Consider the following 20313-nt stretch of genomic DNA (forward strand, 5'->3'; position numbering starts at 1 on the left):
TCCAGTTTTATCTATTCCATTTAAGGGATGTGCTGCTCAGCACAATAATACACAGTTATGTGCTTGGTTCTGAATATAAATTGGTCTTCTACATCAAATCTCTTGTGCTAAACTGACATTTTCCCAAATAAGAAAACCCAGAAGAAATCTGTACAGATCATTCTGTCTGTGGAAAGCAGTCATTTCAGTACAGCATCAGCTTTGTGCTTGTATCTCACACACTTCTTATCACCTCAGCTTGGAAACAACTGTAGAAATAATATTTGTATTTCAGGAGTAATTCTATCTTGGGAAGGAGATCTTTCTCGGGAAGGGGATGTTCCATAACTTTTAGGTGTTGCATCTCCTATCACTGTATTGTCTGCCTAGTGTGTAGCAGATCTACTTGGAGCTGGGCTGATTAAGTGGCCCAGAAACATCTGGTAATGGCTCCTAGTCTACCATAAGAAGCACTTCAGAGAGCAAGATTTTTGTTTGTGGCTGGTGTACCACTCAGGTATAATAGCAGCTGATTCTCCAGTTCTTCGTAGAAGTAACTGTCATAGAAATGTCTTAAAAAAACAGCAGTCATTTAAAACATGTTTTATTATGCTGCTTGATGCAGTGTAGGTCCCTTTGGACTGATTACAGCAATTATACCTAAACTGTCCCATAAATGTGTCTATTTACAGCACATACAGTACATATAAAATTGATCCCCAAGGAAACAAAAGTAAACTTTCACTTCTGCTTAATAGATGTCTTTCAACATCTGGGGACTCAATGGGCCTGATTCCCTTTAATACCAGCACTCTTTACAGGGATGAAAAAAAACCCTAAAATGTGCACCAATTACATTTACACTCACTGTATCATCCTCCACACTGCCCGAGGTATATAAACTAACCCTTTGTAAAAGATAATCAATCTCCCAGTGACAGGGCTTTCTCCCAGTTTTCACTTGGCTTTCACAGCTCTTCAATCCTTAAAACTTAATTGCTATAGGTAATACTAGCACTCTCTTTTTAAAGAATTGACAAAAATGCATTCAATAGGAATTACAAATTCAGTGAAACAATGCTGGCAATTCACAGTAATAGGTGGATATTACCTTAAGAACTGATGAGATTTTTGCTTCACAACCTAACTTACTTTGTTTCAGAACTGTTATTTCCCCTTTTCTTTTTCTCCTGGCTCTCTGTGAGACTCTCAAGATTCTTCCTTCAGGTTTGTCCTCCTAAATTAAAAAGAAAATAGTAACCTCATTAGATTAAGAGTAGAGTAACCTCCAGAAGTCTAGTAAATCTGAGGTTTGACTGGAATTTCATTTAAATAGCTACTGATGTAGCTATCTCAAAGAAACCTGCATATGACTAATAAAAACAATGCAAGCCATCAGTGACAAATCGTGGCAAACACAGTGAAAACGACAGACAGAGAGACTCTCAACAGCTAACAAAAAGCCAGCCAGTCTTGTCTAAACTGGAGACAGATCATGAAGCCTTCAGCAGGCCTTGGCTGAGCTGGAGATAAATAACAGTATCTTTGGTATGTTTGTGCTTCTGAAATAATTTAAAGGAAAACATCTCACAGGACCCATCTGCTTTCTTCTAATGTCCAATTGTTTTACTAAATATAAAATGTCACTGATCCTTTCCATTTATTTCATTGTTAGCATATCAAGAGTTTTGTTAGCACTTGCACAGATGAAAAGAGTAAGTACTCATTTGGGAGAGCAAACGTACAGAGACGAAGAAGGTGCCCTTTGACTTTAGCCTAAGATGTTACTATACAGAGAGCTTTGAATTCCCTTCTGACAACTCAAGTGTCTTCTGCCCTTTGACAACCCTGCAGATGCAGAACTGTCCCCTTCTCCCTCCATACTGTGCTGATGCCAGCACTGTACAGGTATTGAGATGAAACCCAGTATTAAAAGAAAATGACCATGACAGGAAGGTACTGTGATAGGTTTATTAAAAAATGTAAAATAAATCCAAAAGGAAATAAAAAGGTGCCCTAAAGTACACTGAGCTGCAACACAGAACAAAACCAAATATTTAGCTATGGTTTTCTAAGGAAAAATACCTCAAGCAAAAGTATTCTCTTCTTAACTGTAATGATGCTTTCTTTACAAATAAATTATTGGTCTATAATAATTTATTCATGTTCAATAACAAATTAAGAGATGTTGGAAAATATGTACAATTTTTCTATGCTGAAGACATAGCAAGTCTAGTTTAATATAAATTTTCCTTTAAATTACTTTTGTTCTGTTCTTAAAAAACGAGAGAAAAGACACAAAAAGCAGCTCCCACCAGTTCACTGTCAATAATTACAATTTACTCATGAGGTCTAATTAATTGGTAAGTGAACCTAATTCTTATTGCAATTTTTGTACAGTAATGCAGTTGCTTCTCATTGCAGGGTGATCTAGCTACTGACATCACAACGTAAGGCAAAACTCCCACGGAAATACTTGCAGGAATGGGTTCATGATGCATACTAACAGGTTCATCAGGATTCTCTTTCTTCTCCCCATTATCCCTGGACTCTTCTTTGAGAGGTAACTTTGCTTTTCTTTTCCGAATGCCTTTGAAATCATCTTCCCCATTGCATTCCACACCGGGCTTTTCCTCCTTTGGTTCTCTATTTCAAAATAACACAATGACACGAAGTCAACACTATTTCACTTCTCATAGTCACAGGGCAAGTAAAAAGGGAGTAAATCTGGAGGTCAAGTGTTTATGAGACACAGGGTATACTGAATATATTCAAATACTACTGCAAATTACATCTGCCAAAAGAATTAATATGAAAGACTAACAACAGCAACTGCAAAAGGAAAGCTGTCAGCTTAGCTGAACAAGTTCTGCATGTTTTAAACAGTGTCTTTTTCCTGTGTGCCATCAAGTCTCACAGAGAAGCAGACTGTGAATTGTTTAGAACTGCAGGATAGTTTCAAAAAGGAAAACAAAGGTAATTGTTAAGACTGACAAATCCTATTGGAGAAAGCTGGTATGTGACTGTCCAAATTGCTAATCATGCAATCAGAACAGAAAACTTTGAAGCAATTAGATAAAAATAAAGGGGAGGGCACAAAATCAGAGATGTAAAAAACTGCAGAGATGTAAAAAACATTAATACACATTACAGAAGGGACATAGTAGCACAAACCTTTTACAAGATGAACTGCACTAGCTGAAAGACAAGGAACAGAGAAACTACAGTATGTTCATGTTTTCACTCATTGTCATCTATAACACTGCTCTTGCACTTAATTATAATTAACTTACCACACCAACCACCTCATTACTGATTATACTCATTCCAGTGAATATAAAACAAGGTGGGAGCCTGACATTGATTCATGCATCCCATAGACTGTTTTACCATTTGCCTCTGACAGCATAACACAGCACATTCTGAGCAAAAAAGACTGCCTTCAACATTGGTGCTAGCCAAGTCAAACCTGGTTAATGCACTTACATGAAAAACAGTGAAAGAACACTATAATCCAACAAAGACTCACCAAAACATGGCTTTTTAGTATCTCCCTTTGCCCCTCCATTAACATTGCAGCCCACCATCTTTATCTCATGCTGTATTTATGCCAAGTTCTTTGTTTCTATGCTTTATAATAGCACCTACTTGTTTTTCATTTGCTGGGCACATTTCTGGCTGCAAAATTTCCCTTCAGGAACAAATTCTTCAACAGTACCATAGCAGTAACAGTTTTCACAGAAAACAAGTCCATCCATTTTTACAGTTTCCTTCAACCTGGTGGGGATCCCCGACTTTTCTGAAAAGGCTGCACAATGAAAAAAGTAACTTAGTAACTTCACTTAGGGAGAGGTGATACATTTCTAACCATCCTCAGCAGGCCTTGTCAAGCAAACAGAAAAATGAAGTCACACCACTCTCATTAGAATTAAGAACTGGGAGTTAAGAGTCTGTATGGGGTCCATACTCCTGACAAGAAAGTTATGTTTTCATACTGCAATACTTGAGAGGAATCCTCCAATTTTAGGCTTCTGTCATCAGTGGTGCAGCAACATTTCTAGATGTGGCTACTCAGAGAAGATGTGAATTTTGTACCAGGCACCATGCTGACTGCCCACAGAACCATCCCTGCACAGAGTCCATCACCTCTTCTGACATGCCTCATTTTTGATCTATATAGGGTCATGGGAAAAAAACTTTGTGGGGAATTATTCCCCAATAACTGAATATATTTCTGGGAGTTAATCACTGACTACCTTCTGCAGTCTGCCACAGCAGTAGCTATTAATTGTTCAACCTGTCTGAGGTCTACTAGATGTAAAATCATCACATTTGTAACAAAGAAATTTTCAAACACTAAGTTACTCACTTAGTAACTCACTCATCCTAAGCTACAGTTTCCCCAGAAGAGGCATACAGCTTAGGAGAGGATGCCATAGGTTTCACTCACAGGCAACTATGAAGCACTGTGAAGTTGCCCAGCTTCTAGAGCATGTTAACTTCGCACCCCCTCAAAAAGTAGGTTTCTAGATTTCAAGTCTGAAACTATTTTCTTTTGCTTGAGCACTGTACAGCCTTTGAAAGCAGAGTCAAATGAACTCTTGTGTACAGAATAGCTATATTAGAAGAATAGATAATTTATGTGCTACATTTACATTTCAGCATAATTCATGGTTCAAAAAACCAATTTCACACAGAATCACACAGAATTGTCATGGCTGGAGAAAAACTCTTAAGATCACTAAGTCCAACCTCTCACAATGGAAAACTTTTAGCAATATTTTTATCTTACTAACACCAAATTAGTCAAGCACAGTTTAAGATGGCAGTAGGATGCCTACCTGGTACATTTATGTGTCCATAAACACACTTTAATTCAGTATCAATGTTATTTTTTTCACATTTTTTTTTTTTTTTTTAGATTTGCCAAACCATGGTGGATGAATCTGTATCTGTAGATAACCATGGTCCCAGGCAAGCCTCATGAAATAACCTGTTGAGCTATTACATTATCACACTGTTTCCACTCTCATCACAAATATTAATCTAAGATAACTGGCAGAGTCTTGGAGTCACACCTACAAGTATCTACATCTACAGAGTAGCTTGCATCTGAAGTTTCAGACCTCACAGATGAGGCCCAAACTGCTTTGCCACTAGTGTAAATATTTCACCTATTCAGAAAAGTCACAACGACAATTAAGAATTAATGGTGGGGGAGTGGCAAAGGAAAACCTTTAATCAACTTTGCTTATTGTGCTTATACTGATGAGTTTTAAACCAAAATTTTGAAGTCCACTTTTCAAAGGACTTACAAAATTACAATTTTAAAAAGAAAATTGACAGCATATAATAACAAGGAGGAAGAAAACCTAAGTAGTTGTAAGTAATCACAAAACCAGTCGTGATACTTTCTTTCACTGTACCATTGCTGGAGTCAGTGTATCAAAATTTTCAGAATTTATGACCATATGAACAACTTTCCTTGAACTATAAAACAGTGTTTCCTTACATCTGTATTTAAAATCCAGGAAACGTTTTTTTCTTAGACAGATGCTACAACTATTACAATTTTATCATTCAAAAGAAACATAAATGGTTACTACACCCTAATTTTAATACTGTAAGAATCATAGCAGCAGCAAAGCAACAGTATAGATATTTACTGATTTTGGCAGCAGCTGAGCAGTAAGTAGTATCATGTGAAGGCAGTTTGCAGAGCATCATTCTTTGGTCACAAATGAACTGGAGGCAGCTAATAAAGTCTGTGGGCAGTCAGCTCAACAAAAATAACATTTAAAGAATTCTCAATTTAAAGTAAGACATTTACTATTTTGCAAATTAAATCAAGGGAAAATACTGATTCTAAAATGAGAAAAAATTACTGTTAGAAAAATTTGTGGCTATAATTGGACTTCAGATATTTTACAGCAGAATTATTTCCTTCTAACTTCAAATATATTCATTTCATACTAATTTGTAATTGAAGAAACACATAGTATCAGCAGAGATACTTTGCATTACAGCAAGTAACTTTTTTATTGGGGGACACCAATCTTTAAGGAAAACTGATATATTAAACAAAATACAGTCTACCACAGAAAATATTTACCACCTCTTAACTGACCTTCTTGAGCAGTCGGAACCATCCAGGTTGTGGTAGCTGTTGCCTTTTTAACACTTTCCATTTCACTTTCATCTGTAATTACTTCCAGGGCTCCAAATTCATTCACTCTAAACTGCAATGCGAAACAAGTGGCACAGAGCATAGTAAAAATTTATTAATGCTCTCTTACAGTGTCTACTACTCACCAAGATAGCTTTTCCATAGTGTCTTCACAATATTACCTAATTTTTATGTGTTTCTGCTTATCCCCAAGGAACTGGAAGCAAGCTTTTCTTGCTTAGACAAATTAAACCTTATCATGTTATCATGTATAATAGATACTGATGCGTCCACATGCAGATTGATACCTAACTTACAAACAAAGATCAAAAAATCAGTAGCAAAAATTCAGGGGAAAATTCTCTAACCACACGCTTTTCATTGCCAGCAAAATAACGTGCTCCAGTGACTAAAATTCTTTTGTCATGGAAAAAAGGAACTGAACCTCAAAACATAAATGCTTTGCAGAGTATAGAAATTCCAGCATCCTCCAAAAACACAGTACTTCTCTGCTGTAAAGTGCACATAAACAACCATCTCAAGGCAGTTTATGAGCTGTTTAATTACACACTGAACGAGGTATTGCTGTCAGCCAGAAGCAAGGCTCAACAATACCCCACATGCTGTGCTCACACAGGAGCACTGGGAATTATATCCATCCTGCTGCCAGCAGAAAAGTTTCTTCCAAATGCAGCAACAGTTGCAGTGCTGCCAGATGAAAATAAACTTCAGCTTCCTGGTCACTACTTGGCCTGCAAGCCCAGCTGGTCATGGGTTGAACTCATGGCAGCATTTTGTTTGCGGTTAGTTTACTCTGAACAGCAAAGGGGCTGTTCTCTGGCCTTTGCCGCAGAGGGCAGGTCTCCAGCAGTGAGATGCTCTCCAACAGAGATTGACATGAAAAATTATGCCCAAGAGTCTTCCAAAACTCCCCAGCACCCACCTGTAAGATTGTTCCTTTAGGGCAGTAGCATCTGTTTCTGTTTCTCTGGTCAGGAAATTTATCCTTGGGAAAATGAAAAGGGGAACAATTTCCTGGCACTACACTGATCTCCTCTGTGCCTTCAGGGGCTGCAGGATGAATCTCTCCTACTCACTTTGGACCTTGCTATGGTATAGTACTGAAAATAAGCCATTCTGGCTGAAAGCAGAGGTAAGCCCCATGACATACACACCACAATGGTGTGCTTTTACTAACAAAGTCATTTGAGGATCAGCATTTGCCAAGAGCCACCAGGTCCTAAGGAATGGAAGCAGCTCAGAAATAACAAGCTGAGGGGAAGAGAGGAAGACCTCACACAGCCACACAATTTCTGGAGCCAAGATTTTTATTTGTGATGAACTATGCTTAGAAAAGATATTAAGTGGGGACAAACTGTTGATAAATCCATCTGGACTGAAAGACCAGGAGTGCAGCTTTGAAAGCAACCAAATGCACTAACACACATGCTCATACGTTAGTTTGTGGACAGACATTCATGCTGTTCCACCCAAGGAAAAGCAGTGGAGTTACCTTCCAGAAGAGAACCCTTGGGTGTTATGGCTGACTTACTCACCCAGTCTCGTTCCTATTTTGGTTAAGCTTGTTGTTGCTATTGGTACTTTGCTCCCTCTAAAGTAGGTGGATCCTAGAGGGAAAATCTTCCTTGCTTCCAAGAGCTCTCACTCTTTAAGAGCTGCCTCAGCAAAAAGGCTGCGATCACAGACTGAAATGCAGTGCTGCAGCCCACAAACCGACAGGTCACAGGGAGGTTACTAACCAACTTCTGGAAACACTCTCCTGCACCTTCATACAGCATCAGCCAGAAAGTATGCACACCAAAGGCATTTCTGAACAGTCCAAGTAACACCTGAGACATTTCTGCATGATCTGGCTGGTGTTCAGCTCCACAGATGTTCCTCCTCCACCGGGTCCTCCCGCAAGGAGGTCACCCCAGCCAAAGCAGAGACCTGCCAGCCCTTCTGCCTTCAGAGGGCTGACTGACAGCCATCAAACGATGAAAGACCAACAATAGCAGGGAAGTCTGCCACTAGCTACCCTGTCACTGGAGGCTCTTCGTGACAGCAAGAGCCAACCAATTACAGCAGCCACTTCAATGGTCAGGCCACGGCACCAGGATGGCCTCAGTGAAAGACAGGAACTACTTGCTACTGCTCAGCAGGCAGGACGGCATTAAAAAGCTCCTGGGCTGCCTTGCCTGATGCCTGTGCCTCCTGTTTTTGTCCACACTCTTGCCTCTGTCAGCACCCAAGGCCTCCAGCTCCTGTTTGGACTCAAACTTGAATCAGATACATCTGCTTTCATAGAATCATAGAATTGGCTGGGTTGGAAGGGACCTCACAGATCATCAAGTTCCAACCCTTGATCCACTACTGCTGCAGTTACCAGACCATGGCACTAAGTGCCACATCCAGTCTCTTTTTAAATATCTCCACGGATGGAGAATCCACTACTTCCCTGGGCAGCCCATTCCAATGCTTGATCACCCTCTCCGTAAAGAAATTCTTTCTAATGTCCAACCTAAACCTCCCCCAGCACAACTTAAGACCATGCCCTCTTGTCTTGCTGAGAGTTGCCTGGGAGAAGAGAGCAACCCCACCTCTGGCTCCAACCTCCTTTCAGGGAGCTGTAGAGATTGCACTGCTTCCCCCACTACACCCTCAGCATTACTGTGCACACTGAGCTCTCCTTAGCTGACCAGAAGAATGCCTCAGGCCTGGTAAGTTGTACTCTGATTTTAGCTGGGAAAGAAAAACATTGAAAAACTTGTGACAAAGGTTAATTGCTTAAAAATGGGATCAATAAATGTACAGATCAGCATGATGCACAAAGCCATCACAGGGTAAGTCCTGCCAGAACAACATGGCAACTAGTGCCTACTGTTGGAAGCATGACAAAAAGTATCTAGATTAATGGTGGTTTATGTGTCCAAGAAAAAAAAAATCAACACTTTTTAAAGCCTCTTCTATTTAGAAAGCAGGCAACAAAAGAAAACAAAATGACCTATAGGTAAAGCTTCTGTTATGTTTCCTCTACTCCTATTGATCCAAACTAAAATACAGTAAGAGCAGTCCTCCCATGTACTTCCCTAAATGTTGTAACAGTCTGGAAGTTGATACAGAGGGAAGGTGATACAGAGGTGTGAAGGAGGTTCCTTTCAGAAGAATTTCCTTTGCCTCAAACAACAATTGGCAAGCGCTGTGCTGGATATTGGACTCCTGATACACACAGAGACTGGACCTCCAAGTGAAGGGTCCTGCCAAAGCCAGCAGTGAGCTGACACCCCCAGCTGACTGCCCACTGGGAGGCTAACAACCACTGGGCTAAAAAACTTAAAAAGTTCAGAAGGCAAACAGGAAGAAAAAAAAGAAACCTCAACAGTTTTCATGACTGAACCCACAGTTTCACATGCAGGTGAGCAACAAAGACAAAAATACATATTTTCCAGTTACTGCAGCTCTTTAAACACAAATATTTCATCAACTAAGGTGGCAGGACAAGTCCAACTGTTAGTGGGTAAGCATATCACACAGAACTTACTTAGATGCCCTGTTTAGCAGTTTCCACAAGGATCAAAAGGAAATTAAATAGTGGCTTCCATTTAAACATTACCAGAGATTTCTTCCACTCAGAGATTGGGAAACCATGTCCTGATATACCAGGACTTCAGCTTCTATGACTGATAATTTAATCTCTAAGAACATTTTAATACAAATTCAACAAATAAAGAACACACTGAGGAAAATCAAGGCTTAAATAGACAACAATAAAACATTATAAACACTTTCTGAACCTTTTCCGTCTATCTACTTGCTTAGTTTTTCTACAGGGATCAAAATTACTATCAAGAAACATTTTTAAAACTTGAATAAAAAATTACACAGGACTGGAATAAGTATTAGTAGTCAGTATTTCATGTTTCATCTGAAATGCTGATGTGGCCAGACTTTCTGTTACCAGTGCTTCTACTCAAAGTCCATTCCTGAAATTCTTCCTCAACAAATCCATTCTAACTTTTCATTTACATCTATTAATAGCCAGTTTACATCCATCGGTTCTTAACCCAACATTACCCATTGGGCAGGGAGAAATTTAATGTATAACAACCAGGGTAAGCGTTAAGTCTTGCATCTGGGAAAGAACAACCCCAGGTACCAGTATAGGTTGGGGGCTGAGCTGTTGGAGAGCAGCACAGTGGAAAGGGAGCTGGGGGTGCTGGTGGATGGAAGGGTGAGCATGAGCCAGCAATGTGCCCTTGTGGCCAAGAAGGCCAATGGCATCCTGGGGTGCATTAGAAGGGGGGTGGTTAGTAGGTTGAGACAGGTTCTCCTTCCCCTCTCCTCCGTCCTGGTGAGGCTGCATCTGGAATATTGTGTCCAGTTCTGGGCTCAGTTCCAGAAGGCCCGGGAACTGCTTGCGAGAGTCCAGTGCAGAGTGACCAAGACGATGAAGGGAGTGGAACATCTCCCTTATGAGGAAAGGCTGAGGGAGCTGGGTCTCTTCAGCTTGGAGAAGAGGAGAATGAGGGGTGACCTCATTAATGTTTACAAATATGTAAGGGCTGAGTGCCAGGAGGATGGAGTCAAGCTCTTCTCAGAGTTAACTAACAATAGGACAAAGGGCAAGGGTTATAAACTCAAGCATAGGTGGTTCCGTATAAATATAAGGAAGAATTTTTTCACTGTGAGTGTGACAGGGCACTGGCACAGGCTGCCCAGGGAGGGTGTGGAGTCTCCTTCCCTGGAGACATTCAAAGCCCACCTGGATGTGTTCCTGTGTGACCTGTGCTGTAGGTGACCCTGCTCTGGCAGGAAGTTTTAGACACGATGACCTTTTGAGGTCCCTTCCAACCCCTCACTTTCTATGATTCTATGATTCTTTGATTACCCTATAGATTATACACCTGTAGTGCCTTACCAATGGGTCTCTGGATATGCATTTGAAGCCAGCAATTATATAGTTGTAGACTTAACTTTGTTAGGCTAAGCACAAGATCCTTTTTCCTTGTGAAAACAGTGCTCCACCTTTTTTATCAACCTGCCATTCTTTGCCCACCATATGCTGGGCTCAGATACCGAAAATAATTTTTTCTCAGTGACTGGGACTAAGTGTAACACCACAGATAGGCTCACACTGTCTCTCCTCAGGTGGCTTCAGATCTTCGCAATTCTAATGGAAGCTTTTTGCCTTACCATGCAGACCAGAAACCACTTTTAGTTTTATATGGGGGGACTTATGTTAGAAGAGCTTTCAGTTCTCTTTCTCCACATTTCATAAAAATTACTCTCTGTATGTGTCACTACATGGAATGAATTCACAAACAATGTGAAACATCTACCATAATGCAGATTAATTCTTAGAAACTCAAACCTATTGAAAAGAAATATACACAATCTGGTTCCATTTTAAGCCTTCATTGCATGCATCTAACTCAGACCAACAAAGACCAGACTATCTCTATGTGCTGTTACTTGTGCCCTTTGGAAGTGTACAAGATCCTACCAGTATACACACAGATCAAATCAGAGATAAAGCTACTATTATTTTCTACAAGGTAACACTGTTTGGGAGAACAGGCAGATGTAAAAAGGAAGAAAAAGGAAAAACACCTGAAGAGCAAAGGACAAAAAAAAAAAGAAGAAAAAGCCCCACACATCTTAATGCACAGCTTTAAATATATTAGAAAAAACAGCCAACACTACCATCTACTGGGCAAGATAAGGACAAAGAGTGCATTGCAATGAAGACAATTCATGCTGCATTCTGACTAACCTCAGGAATAAAATTCAGCTCGAACCCATAACAGTGTGATTGTGGACTAGCTCATAAGAAACCTGATAAACTTCTTTTATCCAAAAGAAAAATAAATTGAGTAAATACTCTTTATGCCTATGAAGTAACTAGTAAGTGACTAAAGTAGCAGAGTTATATAGCTGCTTGTTGAGAGAACTAACACCTGGGACTCCAGTGATACAAGGCGAAGAGATCTCTGGTTAGCTAATAGCTATCATCCTTCTTGATTTTAATTACCATTTAATCACACTTGTTTTAGTGGGACTTCTCAGATAAATTAGAGCCTTTCTGCCATCTTACAGCTCCTCTGCTCTTTAAAACATACCTTCAGACATTTGTACCTTCCAACCACATTCTGCTTCAGGCCTAACTATTTTTTACATACTATTTAAGTTGAAAAAGTTAGCAAATGACGGAACTTGTGCATTCAATCATTCTCTTCAGTATGTGTGTGATATCCTCTTTACATATACAACCACATACTTTTTTTACCACAAAACCCCACCCTGGACAGAGGCTGGATAGCATTCATAAAATGAGGCAGCTGTTGGATATTTTTATATTCTTTCTTCAAGCAGCAAAGACAGTCTTATTTACTCTACAAGGCTTGAAAGCAGAATGACTGTTTATTTTCTTTTTCAAAAAACCCACTGAAATAACAAAGAGCAAGTATCTGAACAAGCTTTAGGCACTCCAGCAATTACTGTTACAATGTAGCGCAAAATAATTCCTGAAACAAAACCTCTGTTCCCAGCCACTTACAAAAGAAAATAAAAATGCCTCTTCCTAGCTCTTTATCCTTGGAGTGCTCTGCTCCCACCTTATTTCAAAGCACTCAGAGTAAGCATGTGACCCCTGATGCTTGCCTGGTCACAAAATTTTTAGTCTTTCAGGGATGCAAAAGGTTAGGGGAATGTGTCCCTGCACCTGGCTATTCCTTTTCTTTAATGATGAGAAGAGATCCTCTCTGCATGCTCCTCCTCTCACAAGTACAGCAAACACCAACTTCAGTAGGAACCTCAGGCTATACATAGGACTCCCTAAATCATAAACATCAGAGATTAAATTCCACATCACAACCAAGAGGCAGGGCCAAACCCCCTCTCATTGGAATGATGCTGTCAGTAAGAAAGTAAAGCACTTTGAGCAATCTTTAAGATGCTTCAATACCACTGCAATAGCCTAATTCTGAAGTAATGAAGAAGAGAGAACACTTTCCATCGAAAAGGAAAGGTTTCTTACTATCTGGGCAAGTTCAAGCAGGAAAGGATTACTATCAAATTACATCCTTACAAAAAGAATTAATAATAGGAACATGCTCTCCTCAATTCCAAACTGAAAGTGTAGGTACCACAGATACGTCAGTCTTGTCTAAAGTATTATTTTTCTACTCTGTTCTTAAACACTTCTCAGGCTCTTCCAACCTCTCCCTTTGCCCCAAGTGCTCAAGACTTTTGTTGGTAACAGAGGAGTTCTCAATGATTTCTCTCCACTGTCAACTGAGTCTGACTTATGATCTCCACTTGAATAGGAAATTGCAGCAAAACAGACTTTCTTAAGATAACACATAAATCAGTGATGGAACTAGAAGTTAAGGTCTTCCAAGAGGAGGCTTACTGAAATTGACCTGAAAAGTAACACTGGCTTTGAATTATTTCATCCAGAATATTTCAAAATACCAAATGTTAATATCTCAAGGGGATTCCAACCAAGTGAAAAATAAAATATTAATTACTACCTGACAAGGATTTGGTTCCAGTGAGCTGTCTGGTACCACTGAGGAAGGCTGTGGCAGAAGCAAGGGCAGCTCTAAGCTTTACTGTGTCAGATTTACCTTCACTAATCACAAAATCCTTTTCCTTCCCAAAATTCTCCACCTAGTTATTTACAAGACTAACATCTATAGCAAACAACATGGCAGATTTTGTAGCAAAATAGCATGTGATCATGTAAGAGAAAAAAGGACCGTAACTACAAATGAGGAAGACCCATCCAAAGGCAAACTTAATTCTGACATTTCTTTGCTTTGGAGTTTCAGCAATTTTAACAGAGAAAATTCCTTTTTTTTTTTTTTCTTTAGCTTTTTCTTTTTTTAAAATAAGGTTAAAATGTTTTATGACAATGCAAAGTTTTAACTGGAAATCCATGGTGACGAGGCACAGCATGAGCTAATTAATTACATGAGATTACAAAAGAACAAAGTCATCTCCAGGTGGAAAACATAGGGCCACAAGGTACATCTGCTGAGGCTCACCTGTAGTCAGAGAAGTCTATTCTGCCTTTCTTCACCCTGCACTACCTGAAGGTAACCTATCTTCTCACTAGAGTAACACCTTCCCAGTGCTGACAGTGATTTAACTGGTTCCTGGTAGCTTATGTTGCCCATGGACATTCCTGAGGACTCTTCCACGGAGAAATGGATCCCCAGAGTCAGTGCAGCACATGCCACTGCATGAGGGCAGAACTCCACACTAAAAAGGTGCTGTAGTTAGCCATTGCCTGAGATCCTACCAGTATTTCTGCTGGGAAATATAAATCAACTGAGAAACTAAGTTGTTTTCAAAAAGTTAACTATCTCAAGCAAACCTGAATGCAATTTCAGAATGGGCAGCTGAAAGGAATCACTTTATTGCCTTGAGCTGTTGCACCTGTGCATCCAGAAACTCAACACTCTGAATCACTGTTACCTTCCTCACAGCAGAGCTAGAAATACCAATGACCATTATTGAACCAGTCATGTTCTACTATTATACTGGATTTATTATGATATCAGCTGCTCAACTTTATTTACAGGTTAATTCCTTCATCATCAATTTTTTATATATATATTTTTTCCATTCAAGCACAATTCACAATCTGGAAATACTAACCAAAATTCTGTCCATGCAGTATATAACAGCTCACTTTTCAAAGACAAGCACTAGAAAACTCATTACGAAATACTTCATAAACTTCTGTCGCTGCAGTAGGAAGTGACTATAAATTATTACAGCTTTTCTAATTTAATGAGTACATTTAAATCGTGAAGTGATGGTGTTACTGCCTGCACTCAGCACAAAGATTAAAAAAAAAAAAAAAAAAAAGGAAAGAAAAAAAGAGTATTTCACATTTACATTCACACCATGCAGGATAACTGGTAAGCACTGATGTTTTTCAGATGAGCATACATTACTTAGCCTACCACATGAAGGCATTCTGTAATTTGTAAACTATTTTAAACTCTACTGGAATTCAAGTTTCCTGTTTTGTTTACACATCTTGAAAGAACTAATATACAATGCTAAAATTTTTGTGCTCAGTCTTTGGTGCATCATACTGTACAATTTTAATTCTCCCCATACCCTGTATAATTTCAAATTCTATCACTTTCCACAACCACTCACTATCTGTCACATGGCATGTTCAAAGCAGTGTTCAAAAAGTATTTATTTAATGGCTATTTTTATAAGTTTTAACGAACTTTCTGTAAGAATGTACTTCCACAGCCTTCTCCAACTATGGGTGACAAAACTCCTAGCAATTAACAGTGCACAAAATCATAGGAATAGAACTATTTCAGCATTGTACCTGTGTGGAAACAGATGTAGTCATAAGAGACCATGGCATGCCTGAGAAAAGAGGCCTGGTATCTGATTCAACTCCAGTTGTTTTGATTAGACTGGAAAATGAACATCTGCTGTTGCAGTCTATCTCAGTCAAGTCTTGCAGGCATGAAATTGCCCACAGGATTTCATAACAAAAAGAAATAATACAGCTTCCTATTTCTAATGTATTTGTTCTTCTATCTTATAAGAAATGTTGAAATTTAGCAATTATAAGAAAACATTAAGAAAAGTTATTTGCAAGTGTTTCAAGCATTTTCAGTAATCTCTTATCAGCTTTTTTCATATAGAAACTCACATTCACAAAAATGAAGTGGTTCTTAAAAAGAATGGTTGCTTAGATATACTAGTCTGATAATCTGAGGTGGCTGAATATTAATATAACATGCAAGAAACGAGATGTCTTTAGAAGTGCACATGTAAAAATAAGCATGAAATGTCATCACACAAGCAGTAAAGACAAGCAAATGCCATATGACTTCCACGACTAAAAATAAGGACTTTGAGTAGGTAACTCCCTGAAACGTCTTTATTAAAAAGAAGCATTTCAATGTTTTGGTGTATGTTTAACTTAAAATATGCTCATACAATACAGTTTACCAAATCTGATTGTTCAAAGACAATTTTCCCCAACATTTTATGCAAAGAAAAAGACTAAATCTGAGAATGTGAGTAATACATTGTCTGCAATGAATAGTTCAGATACTGCTTATTATTTATTGTAAGAACGCAGGCACTCTAACCTATTATCATGCTGTAAAAACATAATCCTTGGATATGTGCATCCTGCCACTACAGTGTCTTCACAGGATTTTCCAATTGCATTTGAATGTAAATATATGGCAATGTTTTGGTATCTTTAGTAGAACAGGTCTATTACAATTTTTGAAAGACAGAGGCAAGCTTACAAGAAGTAACTGCTGTGTAAGGTGATTTTCTTTAGGTTCAGGACACAGTATTAAAATGCTCCATTATCAGGACAGTTTAGGTAAACCATCAACATTAACCCTATTCTAAGAATTTCACAACGAATGTACCTTCCACAATCACATTTAGAATTCCAAGTATTAGTCACCTTTTTAACCATCAGATTTAGAAGCAGTCCTGAAAAATGAGTTCATACAATTACCTCAAAAGCTTAAAAGTCCTTACTACTCAACAGCTCAAATTGTTTTGGTACCTATAGAAATGCTTAATCTTTCATTGAGTCTTGATGCTCCCTGGTTCAGTCAACTCCACAGGCTAATTGTGCATTGCTAGAAAATATTGCCCATTCAGTCTCTGATAAAATGGCTCTGTTTCACTTCCATACAGTAACTCCTTGATTTTGTATTTAAACAAACAGAATGAGCTGCCTGGCCAATTTTCTCTGTATCTTTCATCATCAGGGACAGGGAAGAACTTGAAAGAGTGCAGTGCAGAGCCATAAAGATGGTCGAGTGGAACATCTTCCTTATGAGGAAAGGCTGAGGGAGCTGGGCCTTTAGCTTGGAGGAGACTGAGGGGTAGCCTCATTAACATCTATAAATATGTAAAGGACAAGTGTCAAGAGGACAGAGCCAGGTTCTTCTCAGTGATGTCCAGTGACAGGACAAGGGGTGATGTGTGCAAGACGGAACACAGAAGGTTCCATGTAAACACAAAGAAAAGCATTTCCACTGTGAGGGTGACCAGTGAGGTTGTGAAGACTCCTTCCCTGGAGACATTAAAAACCTGCTCAGACACATTCCTGTGACCTACACTGGGTTATCCTGCTCTGGCAGGGGGGCTGGAACCTATGATTTTTCAAGGTCCCTTTCAATCCCCAACATTCTGTGATTCTGTGATTACCACTGCATCTCTGACTGTATTCCCTAATGCCTGGAACAAAGAAAGAATAGCTACCTAAAAAAAAATGAGACACTTGTTTGTTTTCAAATATAAAAAATTAAAAAGTAAAAAACCCAGTAAAAAAAACTTAAAATCAAGTTCATGCTTTCATGAATAGGACATAGTTAAGAAACTTTTTACCTGCTTTCTTCTAGCTACCCTCAGCTATATCTCCCAGTCCTTTCCCTCACTTTCTATGCAAGTTTTCCCATTCCTCTACTAATTAATGACCCCACCTTTGCATAAGTTTTGTTTCTCTTGGCACAGGGTAACTAGAACTGAACAAAGAACATACCAGTAATTTATATGACATTGTATTTTCCAGCATTTTTCCCTTCTGTATTTCTCAAGCATGTTTGCCTTTCACATAATGTTACTTACTAGAACTTAAAGGAATTTCAAAAGCCTGGACTTTTTAAAAAAACACAGAACTGGTCAGGGGTGTGGAGGCTGATGACAGCCTTGGAAACAGCAACCATATGACAGTGAAGTATAAAATCCTGAAAGAAGTGAGAAATCAAATAATGAAATAGTAGCACTGGACTTCAAAAGAGGCAGATTTCAGCTCACTCAGAGATCTGCTTGGCAGGATCATACAGGAGACTGCTTTAAAGGATAAATGGGCTCAGGAAGTCTGGGTATCTCCAGGGAACTTACACCAGGAGAATGATGCATGCCAGCGTGCAAGAAGTTAAGCAAATGTGGATGAAGGACATCATGAATGAACTAGGGGCTCCTGACTTAGTTCAAATGGAAAAGAAAGTAATCAGAAGGTGGAACAAAATGTTATATAGAGAAGGCATAAAGTTATATTGCTACAATGTACAGTTATAGAATTATAAAAAGCAAGCTCAGCTGGAGAAAAAAACATCAAATGGTAGAAGCAAAGGCTTCTATATGTGTACAGGCAGCAAAAGCAAGTTACCAAATTGGAGCTGCTATTCACAAAGACCTCAACATGCTGAAGAAATGGACTAACAATATCTCATGAAGGTCTACAAAATCATGTGCACAGCCCTGCACCTGGAATGGAACAGCTGCATGAACAGGGACAGCCCAAGGTGCTGACTGAAAACAGCTTTGCAGAAGACGACCTACAAGTTAAACATGAATCAGCAATTTGCCCCAATTTTGCTATTCAAAGGTGGCCCCAAACACCCAGGGATGCTTTAGCAAGAGGGCAGCCAGCAGGTCAAAGGAACTGATTATTCCCCTCTATTCAATACTTATGAGACCATGTGCAGACTACTGGGTCCAGTACAAGACAGACATTGCCATCCTGGAGCAAGTCCAACAGAACAAGTGGGGGCTGTAGCAGATGATGTTCATGGAAAAGCTGAGTTAATTTGTTTGCTCAGTCTTAAAAACAGGAGAAAGAACATTAACATACTGCTGTCTTCCAGTATGTAATCAGAGGATATAGACACAATGGAGCCAGGTTTCTTTCCAAGATGTGCACAGTGCAAGGTGAAGAGGCAACAGGCACAAGCTGCAAAAGGGGAAATTTCAACAAAGAATCCATAAAAGGAAAAAAATTACTATGAGGGCTGTCAAAAGCTGAAACAGGTTGTCCAGACAGATTTGGTTATCTCCAGCTTTGGAGATAACCAAATTCATAGGGAACAAGGCCCTGAGCAACCTGATCTAAGTCAGCCTGAGGTCTGAGATGCTCAGAGATGGTGTCCTGAGGTTCTTTCCACTTAAATTTATTCTGTGAATCTATTCCATGGTTCTGCAATTTTAAAGAACACAAAAAGACAACACAAAAACACCCACACTGAATGTATGTCCTGAATTTCAAACATTTTTGACTCTTAGCTTCAACAACAAAAATTCTACCAGGCATGTTCTACTGTGATGCCTTTTAAAAAATAAACTATGAGAAGATCTCATCACACTTAGTGTACATGGAATGTTCTGAAAATATCAATTATGTTCAACAGGTAATAGGTACAATTAGAACAATAAAGTCTCTAATATTGAAACTATGATTTGAGCTAATGCAGGAGAGGACATCTTCTGACAACATAGTAAAAAGTACCAGATTAAAAAAATTCATAAAATATTTTGGAAAAAATGCGTAAAATATTCTAAAATAGTTATTATGTATTTCTGTAAACACAATTGGTGTGAAAAATGTAATTAAATATACTACTACAAAATCGTTCAAATTTCCAAACCATACCAGGCTCAGAAGCACTCAATTTATTCATTTTTCTAGGCACCCACATGGCAAAAGCACAGCAAAAAAAACTTTTTAGAAATAAAAAGAATTACAAACATGAGACCGTGAGCATCAGTGACAGTACAAAGATACTTGGTGACACGGTAATGCAATGCTCTAAGTGGACTGAATTTTTGTGCTTAACTTTTGAGATTTGTTTTTGATTTTGTTCACTTGATTACTTCTGTCTACACAGAGAGGCAGTGCTAATTTATGCCTTCCTACAGGGATGACGGCTGTCTGTGCCAGCACCAGAAACTGAATCAAGAAACTCCAGAGCTAAAAGCTAACAGGCTACAGTCTCTTAACTCAGAGCTACAGATTCATGTTTTATTCATAAAAGCAGATACCTACACCCAAGCTTGTGAAATGTGTTCTTTTCACATTTACAATTTTTATTTAAATTACTGAAAAAAACCCACATATCTTACCTTTAGGTCACTTCCTGGCAAGGTACCTATGCCATCCTTCCAGTCCATAGCACTAAACACATCAAACTCTTGACCATTTCCACTAGAGGCAGATTCATTCATGATGCATGTACTACAACAAAGAAACAAACAAATTATCTGAAAATACTACAAGTGGTTTAATGCTTTTCAAATGCACTTTACAGATGAGTATCAAATGCTTGTCTCAGCACATTGGCAATGTAGACAACTGATGACAATGCTGATAG

General features: G+C 38.9%; 1 protein-coding gene across 1 annotated transcript in view; it reads right to left on the reverse strand.

The window, feature by feature from the left end:
- L3MBTL3 (L3MBTL histone methyl-lysine binding protein 3) overlaps nt 1–20313 on the reverse strand; it is a 69148-nt gene that overhangs the window by 42259 nt on the left and 6576 nt on the right. Inside the window, 5 exon segments of the mRNA XM_030448553.1 lie at nt 1132–1216; nt 2487–2625; nt 3628–3787; nt 6107–6218; nt 20066–20177. Coding sequence (XP_030304413.1) covers nt 1132–1216; nt 2487–2625; nt 3628–3787; nt 6107–6218; nt 20066–20177 — 608 coding nt within the window.

This window comes from Calypte anna, chromosome 3, assembly GCF_003957555.1.
Source record: "Calypte anna isolate BGI_N300 chromosome 3, bCalAnn1_v1.p, whole genome shotgun sequence".
Lineage (NCBI taxonomy): Eukaryota > Metazoa > Chordata > Aves > Apodiformes > Trochilidae > Calypte > Calypte anna.